This window comes from Botrytis sinoallii, assembly GCF_014898435.1.
Source record: "Botrytis sinoallii strain Bc 23 chromosome Unknown BSIN_016, whole genome shotgun sequence".
In the NCBI taxonomy this organism is placed as follows: Eukaryota; Fungi; Ascomycota; class Leotiomycetes; order Helotiales; family Sclerotiniaceae; genus Botrytis; species Botrytis sinoallii.
The window spans coordinates 808,696-818,368 of NW_024066043.1; the positions used below are offsets into that span (position 1 = coordinate 808,696).

The following is a 9,673-nucleotide window of genomic DNA, read 5'->3' on the forward strand; positions in this document are numbered from 1 at the left end:
ATCGTTTGCCATATTTGGACTGTATTATACGCATGTTCAATGGGTGGAGAGCTGTCTTGCTTTTATGCAATGAATGGGGGGATTCTTTGGCTACACATTTTGCATATAGGATATTGACTGGGTAAATTTTGGTTGTCAACAGGGTGTTGAGCGGCGTTCAGAATGGCGAAATGGGAAATGAGAACAACAGCAAAAGAACAATCCAAGCAATTGGGATTACCTTGTTGGGAGCTACATGATGGGATAGTGAATACAAGACAGCAAGTAGATACTTCTGTGAAAAGAAGTATATGGGATACTATGCCATACAGATAGCTTATAAATGAAAACATTTAAAAATCATAATCATATTCTTCGAGTTTGATGAATCGTGAGTGTAACAATTGTCTCAATATTTTTCGTGCATTCATCGACACCATGCGCCTGTACAGACGAGCATCCGCAATCAGTACCCCGCTTATCCGCAGCAATTCCACCAATAGTAGAAAGAAGCGCGCCGCACTCAGATCCGCCCCACTCCAAAGTTTATAATGGATATGTCAGCGGTTCATCAATTATGGAATCCTTAGAAATCCTGACTATTTTGTGGAGCTGGGAGGGTCGAAGCTTGGTGAGAGATTAGACATCATGCGAATTTGATGGGGAGGGGGGCCGAGAGGAAGGGGGGAAGCAGGTAGATTGAGTTTATTAGGTGGGATGCTAGGTAGGTACTAGGTAGGTACGTGTTTACTGTGTCAGTGGAAGAAGCAATAACTACTAGGTAGATAGGTGAATCACTGGATTGATCGATTGATTGATACTGGCTAAGATAAGCATTGGAAAATAAAACATGGTTATTAGACATCTCCATTTGGGGGGGTTTTATTGGTGGGATTTTGGATCTGGATGTGGGATTTGCAATGGCGACATGAGATTGGGAATCGCGATTCTCGATGGGATGGCATGGGATGGGAAAGAGTGGAGCGGGCGTGAATGGTGTTCTGTCAGTGTGTCTCTTTTCAGAGAGCGGGGCCAAGAGCGGGCCGGGTTTTAACTTTCGCAACGTCGGTTTGGGTCGAATGTTGGAGGTATAAGAGGCTTGATCTCTCCGTTCTGGAGGCTTTTTATTTTTCACTTTCTCTATTCGCACTTGACAACTTGTATCTCGCAACCAGTTCTCGATTTTTATATACATACTCGAACACATACACGTATCTAATACCTACACCACACCACACAAACCACCAACCATGTCTCCATCAACGCAATTCCTCAATCTCCTCAAGGCTCGTCGTACCATCTACGCTCTCAGCAACAAATCCACCATCCCAGATAGCAAGATCCAAGAGATTGTCGAGCAATCAATCTTGCACGTTCCTTCCTCGTTCAACTCGCAAAGCACGAGAGCTGTTTTGTTGCTCAAGGGTGAGCATGAGAAGCTTTGGGATATTACCAAGGAGGTTTTGAAGGGTGTTGTTCCTGAGGATCAGTTTGAGGGAACGGCGAAGAAAATTGATGGATTTAGAGCTGGTTATGGAACTGTATGTTTTTCTTTTCTTTTTGTCATTCTGTCATTCCATTGTGGGAGAATTTCATCTTTGGATCTTTGATCTGTCATCTTGGTATAGGAAAAATGAACTAACACGAATATCAATAGGTCCTTTTCTTCGAAGATAGAAAGGTGGTCTCTGGAATGCAATCCGCATTCGCTACCTACGCAGACAAATTCCCCATGTGGGCTAGTCAAAGTGATGCTATGACTCAATATGCCATCTGGGTTGCTTTGGAAGCTGAGGGATTGGGCGCAAACTTGCAACATTATTCTCCATTGATTGATGCTAAGGTTGCTTCTGAGTAAGTTTTTTCTTTTATTTCCCTGGGGTAATTCGAGTGTGGGGGTGGAGAAAGAGTAACATGAAGATGAAGATAAAGACGCTAAAGAGAGGGATTGAAATAAATACATGACTAACATCGAATCTTCTAGATGGAACATCCCAGCTGACTGGGAACTCAACGCCCAACTTGTTTTCGGTACTCCTGTTGCCGAAGCTGGAGAGAAGACCTTCAAGCCCATCGAGGACAGATTCAAGGTTTACGGTGCTTAGATGGGTGATTGAGGATATGGTAATAATGATTGAGGAAAAGGGCTTAGGTAGCAGTGGATTTACGATGGAGAGAAGTGCTATTGTATTGCAAGTTGTGGTGGAGGAACGGTAGATAGGGAGGATACTGACAAACTGGTCATACCATTACTGATACGAAAATAGAATGGTTTAGATTAGAATAGATGAGATGAATGATACGATATGATATGAAATTATATTCATGTGCTAATTTTGCTTCTACTTGAGGGATGTGAGAGAAGAAATAGGTAATTTGATCAACGCAAGTGCGTTGTGCGGAGGTTTAAGATATATGTCGATATTGATATTTGTATTCTTTTTCAACCGCTCATACGATGTTACGATACTACCCGAAAGAATGAGGGGTAGAAAAGCGAAATATAAACAAATCATTTGATATGAATTTTTATTTTTGAGATAGATGGGTTACATAGCAGCATGACATAGCATAGCATGGCATAGCATAGTATGGCATGGCATAGCATAGCATGGCATATCATGGCATGGCATGGCAAACTGAACTAAAGTAAACCAGCCGTATTTCCTCAAGCTACACAAGATGCTTAGTGCTCAAGCTGAGTAGGGTGGGTAGTGCTAAGATATTCATCATTACCTACCTAGCTAGCTAGCTACTTGTATTGTATCGTATTATAGCTCGGTGAAAAATGGGATTGGTATATATATCTGAGTTGAGTTATTTTCATGGGTGTCGGTGTTTGTAGGGGCTTGTTTGTGAGTGTTGGGGTTGATGGTTTCTGTTTGTTGGGTTGTTGAATTTCTGAATTTTTGAATTTTTGAATTTTGTTACGGTGGGATGTAGAGGGTTTGTTGAGATGAGTTGTGATGTGATTTGATTATCGTTTGTGTGAATAGGTTGTATATTGTGCTTTTCTGGTATTTGTGAGGTTCACGAGTTGTTTGGGTTTGAATTTGGGGTTGTGTTGGGGAAGGTATGCTTTGGGATGTTGATATATGCGTTATGGTGTTTGTTGGGGGTTGGGGTTGGGGTTGGAGTTGGAGTTGGAGTTGGAGTTGGGTCTGTGGGCTCATTTGAGTTTGAGGGTTTTTGATATTGTTTACTTGAATGGTGTGATGGTGGTGTGATGGTGGTGTGATGGTGGTGTATGAATTGAGAAGGGAGAAGAAATGGTGAGTGAATACTAATTCTCGAGTAGGTATCTAGAGAAGAGTTATTAACTTAACATTCGCTTTTTGCTCTGATGATGATGGAGAAGGTTAGGAGATATGAAGATGTTTGTGGATAGATATGAAGATTGTCGGTAGTGTAAATTGTTGCATTTCGAAAAGGGGTAGGAAGATGCCGCGAGATTGGGAGAATCACAATGACCGGAGCTCGACTAGTACATGGTGATGTTTAAATTGTTAAACTTGATTATAATGAGTAGAATAAGAGAAATTCCTAGCGATGTTATATGTACCTAGGTAAGCGAAATACTTAACAGTGCGAGGAGCAATCTGGATACGCAGAAGCGAATCTATCAGGAATTTATGCATCGATTTGTAAATGACACAGGGTGATTTGCATGTGAGCGCTCGGGGACTCGCCTATGTGTTTTGTAGTGGAATATCGAGGGTTAGCTTTCAGGAAGATATCATTGAGTTCGCTAGATATCGCAAATATGTTATGGATCTGTGATCTCGGCAGTGCTTCTAATGGGTGGGTGGAGTGATATAGATATGATTGAGTAGACTGTAGATTGATTAGATTGGGTGATATAAAATGAAGATTTGTGATGGGATAGTTTGGATTGGTTTTAAGTTTCAAAGCTTTGTTGATGTTGATTAGTATTTTGCAGTGGACTAGATGATGGAGAATCTAATGACCTTTCCGGAATAGCGAGTTGGGATGAGTCTTGAAAAAAGAAAAGTATGAAATGTACCCATTAGGAGCACTGGGGATATCATAATTTTTTCCAAAGGGGAAGGCAACTATGTTGCTCCTATTTTTTCTAATTAGCGGGAGTGATTCTGCGATACCAGACATCTCAAAATCCAATATACTAACTGACAGCCTCTTCGTAGGACAAAAAACAGGCCACAATTGGCCACTAGCAAAGCCCTTTAAACAATTTCATAGAATGAAGATTGTTCAAGAATTTTTTCAATTTCAATAACTTTTGTAAATTTATTATCAATTGATTTATTTTAAAATTTATTAAGGTGATCAATTTTGGCCTCTTTTTTCTCCCAAATAGAGACAGTCATGGAGATTCGTTTCTCGGGTGAAAACTATACATTCCCAATCATAACCCCCTGAAAACCTATTTGCTCTACTTGTATTACAAATTGCCTATCACTGGTTACCTACATTATATCCGAACCTTTGAATTACTGTTCCGAAACTATTATTAGCCTGAATATTATGATTATGTTATGCAATGGGTTTGTAACTGCTATAGTTACTACCACACTATTCTGAATTGTAGAGGCTAGAAGGGAGTTTTCTGTTTGTTTCCGATTCTGTAAAGAGCTTAGCAAGATATCTTAATAGATTTTATTATATATTTGCTTGAAAGTATTGGTTTCGATATTATTATGATAATAATCGATCAATTAATAAAAATAAAATATTTCTTGTTTTGCTATAATACCTACAACTCTGAAAAGGTTGCTTATTTGTTCCGAAAAAATATCTAGAAGCTCTACAGCTTACTTCTGATTATTATATTTAATTATAAAGCTTAATTCGTTTCTGAATTTTGAAAATATATCTATAAGCATTTAGGTATAGCCGTCAAGCTTTCAACCACTTACTACCCTAAAACTAATGAATAAACTGAGAGAGCTAATACAATGCTAAAACAATATCTCTAGTTATATATAGTCTATCTGCAAAACAATTAAATAGAATAGCTTTCACTTATCAAATTCTCTATCAACAATGCTTGATCCGAAAACACTTGAATGACCCCATTCTTCTCAAACTATGGGTTTCACCCCCACCTAAACTTCGAGCCCATATTATCCCAAAATAACCGTTTTGTTATACAAAATGCTAAAGAATTTGTTACTAAAATGAAAGCTATCTCCTTATACCTACAAACCAAACTAATTGTTAGTCAATGTCACGGTGTGAGCTCACGTAATATGCTGATCCTATCGGAGAGGACCGAAAGGAGCGCTCGCACCGGAGCGCAAGCGAGCTAGGGCTCGATCGGGCTAGCTCGCTGTGAGAATTCCGTATATCTTTAACTCAGAAGATCCTGTATTGTAGCTTTTTGAGCTATGTCTTAATTCTCAATCTGAATCTATTATTTGAATCAGTATAGCCTTACCAGATTAGAGTAAAGTTATTAGAACTCTATTTAGTCCGTTTGTTCTATAATACTATGTAGCTTCTATCTATTAAAATATTACTTTCGCGATAACTATTTTGCATTTGCCTGACCAACCTGGGGACTCCTCGGAATTTGGTGTTTCTGTATCGAAGGACTTCCAGATTTGGTACCAATACCTTCAGTCGGTATCTGTGTATTATATCGAACTGAAGGAGATCAATAGATCACTCGAATGCGAAATTTCCGAATCCCTAGTCTGTAAATGTATTCAAGCTGCTTTGTATGAGCAGATTACTATTCAAAACGCCTATCTACTCGATTACCTTGCCAAATCTATACCTATTATACCTGCTTATTTGGAAACTGTATCCCCCGAAACTCCTACTGATTCTGTCCCCGAATCTATTGTACCTACTTCGACCATTTGATTGAATAAGTGTATCCCCGATTCGAAAGAGTTTGATGACACTTGCTCCGATCTGTATAGATTTGTTTAATAGATATACAGAAAATTGAATATGAATAATAATAGATTCCTAATGACTTCTGTCTGTTTGACTTACATTACTGAAAGACTTATTGAAAAGATATATAAGCTTATATTATCTAAGATCTCCCATAGGATTCCTTAGTTCACTGATTATATTGTATTTCTTGAATATCTTAAAAATGCTTTTGGGGATTTTGATTGAATATAAAACATATAGAATAAACTATATGTATTGAAGTAAAGACACCTTGATTTTAATACCTTCTTTGCGGAATTCTAGAGACTTATTTTAGAAGGAGAGATGCTTAATAATGCTTTAACCCCATTCCTATTTCAAGAAATCTTTTGTGAATTACAAGACATACTATTATATAATTCTATTTCGATCTATGAATTTTGTTAATATACTAATTATCTATAACAATTCAATAACTGATTCTATTAATATCAACAATAAGTCTATCATATTCATTCTATTACTTTCAAAACTTTATTCTAAAGAATAATTACTGTTCCGCCTTTATGATTCATTAGTCCGAAGTCTATTTCTGGAGATCTAATAAATCTAAACTTAGGAAAAAAGGAATACACTGCTAGGAACCTGGATTTGCAATAGGAATATAACAAATACTATCACTGTAGCTCTGCCAGCCACCTAATATGAGATTGCCCGCACCCCAATATCCATCCTGTTCAACTCCGAGTTATCATTACTACAACCAGTCCTACGAGAATCAGCCCTGTACTGAACAATCCTCCGAGAGACCAAGTCCCTACCCATTCCCCATTTCGCTTTTCTTTCCGTTTGTTGATTAATTTAATCAATTTGGAAAACAGAATATGTCTGATTTAAATCGCAATTAGGACGATTCTTTGTATACCCTTTGTTTATCTGCTGCTACTATTTATGGCCTTCCTTTGGAAAATAAACTAAACAATTATACGGATCTAATAATTCTATTTATTACCTTATTCTTGAAAAAAAACATTTTCTCGATATACACTATGATTAATAGCAGATATAAAGAAATTACCTTCACAAATCGAAATTGAATATTTTCCCAGAAAATACTAGTATATCAATTATCTACAGCATTTGAAGTTATAGGATTCGATGGAAACATCCTGTCCAATAATCGAGTTATCTTCTATATCTGAGTAGAATTTAGAATTAACGATTATATTGAGAAGAAGATTATTTTGTATATAACCGAACTAGCCTATTATTCTATTATATTGGGAATAGCTTGACTTAAAAAACACAACCCCCATATCGACTTTACGACAAACTCGTTTCAATTCGATAGCTCGTTTTACTACGAATTTTGTAATACTTCGTCCCACCTATTCTATATAAAAGCTCTGCCAGATATTTCTTTAAAAGCCTGATTTGTATATCTATCTACTTGTCCCAAAGAATTAAAGAATAAGAATATAGCTGTAATCTCTCTAAAAGCCTGTTCGGCTTATATCTACCAGAAATATGAAATATTCTAAATATCAATCAAACAAATCAATAATATTCTAAATAAAAAGAAAAAAATATTCAATCCCAAAGATCTATTATTCAAATTCCAAAATTGGAAAGATATCTTTTTCCCAAAGAATATAAAGAAGCTACCCCCTTATTGATTATACAACTATAAGATCTATCTTAAAAAAAAAGCTATTCCTTTTTTCGACACCTTATACTCCATATCCCACCCCGAATTAGAAGTTCTAAAAAAATAGCTAGAAGAAAATCTTAAAAAAGAATTTATTTAACTAAGCTTCTTCCCTACCACTTTTTTTATTTTATTTATCAAAAAGGCTAATAAAGACTTCCGATTTTATATAGATTATTATGCTTTGAATAATTTATTGGTTAAAAATCAATACCCCTTATTATTAATAAAAGAATCTCTAAATAATCTAAAAGAAATAAAGTATTTCAATAAGATTGATATTATCTCTACCTTCAATAATATAAGAATAAAAAAAGAACAGAAATACCTAACTGTATTCCATATTTGATTCAGATTATTCGAATCCTTAGTTATGCCATTCGGACTAATAGGGGCTTCCACAATCTTTTAGAAATTTATTAATGATTCTTTATAAGAATATCTGGATATATTTTACATTACTTACCTAAATAATATTCTAATATATAATTGAACTCGAGAGAAATATATCTGCCATATCCAGAAGATTCTACAAGCACTAAGGGAAGCCAGTTTATTCACTAAATTCGAAAAGTATGAATTTCTAAAATCCGAAATCAAGTTTCTAAACCTTATTATAGAAAACAATGATATTCAAATAAATTTAGAGAAAATCTGAATAATTGTGAATTAGAAATTATTTATTAGTATAACCAATATTCAAGTATTCATTAGATTTTCAAACTTTTACTAATGATTTATTAGAGATTTTTCGAAAATTATTAATCCAATAGTAAACCTGATCAAAAAGAATGTTTCGTTTCTATAAAGCTCTACCTATCAAAAAGCATTTGATTGATTGAAGCGAGCATTTATTGAAACATTTGTCCTGGCTTCCTTCAATTAGGAAAAGAAAATAATTATAAAAACCAATGCCTCTAATTACATATCCATCGGAGTACTCTTCTAATATGATAATAATGGAGTACTTAGACCTGTTATATTCTTCTTTAAAAAATATTTGATAACTAAATATAACTATAAGATTTATAATAAAGAACTATTAGTTATTATTCATTGCTTCGAAAAATAGTATTTTGAATTGAAAGGTGCCGCATTATTAATTTAAATGATTACCAATTATAGAAATCTGGAATACTTTACCATAATAAAGCTATTAAATTACTATTAAGCCTATTAATCCGAATTTCTATCTCGATTTAATTTCCGAATTATTTATTACCCCGGAAAACTAGATGCTAAACTCGATACACTGACCAGAAGATTAGAAGATCTCCCTAAGAAAAGGAATGAATATTTCCTGCACTAAAGTCATACTATTCTGAAATAAAAAAACCTGAATCTCGATCTATTTCCCATTATTATTACCCTAATTGAATTCAAGATTGCTAAAAGAATATACTTTATTATAATCACCCATAGCTAGAGAAACCCCAACCCTACCAACACCATCAACCACTTGGATTTTGATGATATCATAATTTTACCAGAAAATAACAAAGTTATAAAGCCTGCAATCCTATGTATTATATTTGTACCCAACCCTATAATACAATTAGAGAACCCAGAAAACCCTTTAAACCTTCTTGCCAATCTACTTACCCTGTTCCATAAAGACTACCAAGCCGACCCTGTACCCAAATCTATTCTAAAATCCCTATAAAAGGAATCCCCGAAACACTCGAAAATCACTCTTACCGAGTATATTGAAAATAATAATCTACTATATTACTAAGGGAAACTATATATTCCCGATCATAACCCCCTGAAAACCTACCTGCTCTGTTTATACCACAAATCGCCCGCTGCTGATTATTTACACTATACCCGAATCTTCGAATTACTATTCCGAAACTACTACTAGCCTGGATATTATAATTATGTTATGCAGTGGGTCCATAACTATTATAGTTGCTACCACGCTACCCCGAATCACAAAGGCCAAAAGAGAGTTTTCCGCCTACTCCCAATCTTGTAAAGAGCTTAATAAAATATCTCAATAGATTTCATTATATATCTATTTGAAAATATCGATTTCGATATTATTATAATAATAATTGACCAATTAATAAAAATAAAACATTTCTTATTCTGTTATAATACCTGTAATTCCAAAAG

General features: G+C 35.2%; 1 protein-coding gene across 1 annotated transcript; it reads left to right on the forward strand.

Moving 5' to 3' along the window:
• Nucleotides 1–1,229: 1,229 nt before the first annotated feature.
• On the forward strand, nt 1,230–2,084 carry EAF02_008592 (uncharacterized protein; the record flags this gene model as incomplete). Its single annotated transcript, XM_038904640.1, has 3 exons — nt 1,230–1,520; nt 1,637–1,833; nt 1,964–2,084. The coding sequence occupies 3 exons, from the start codon at nt 1,230–1,232 to the stop codon at nt 2,082–2,084; spliced, it is 609 nt and encodes a 202-aa protein (XP_038755697.1).
• Nucleotides 2,085–9,673: the final 7,589 nt, after the last annotated feature.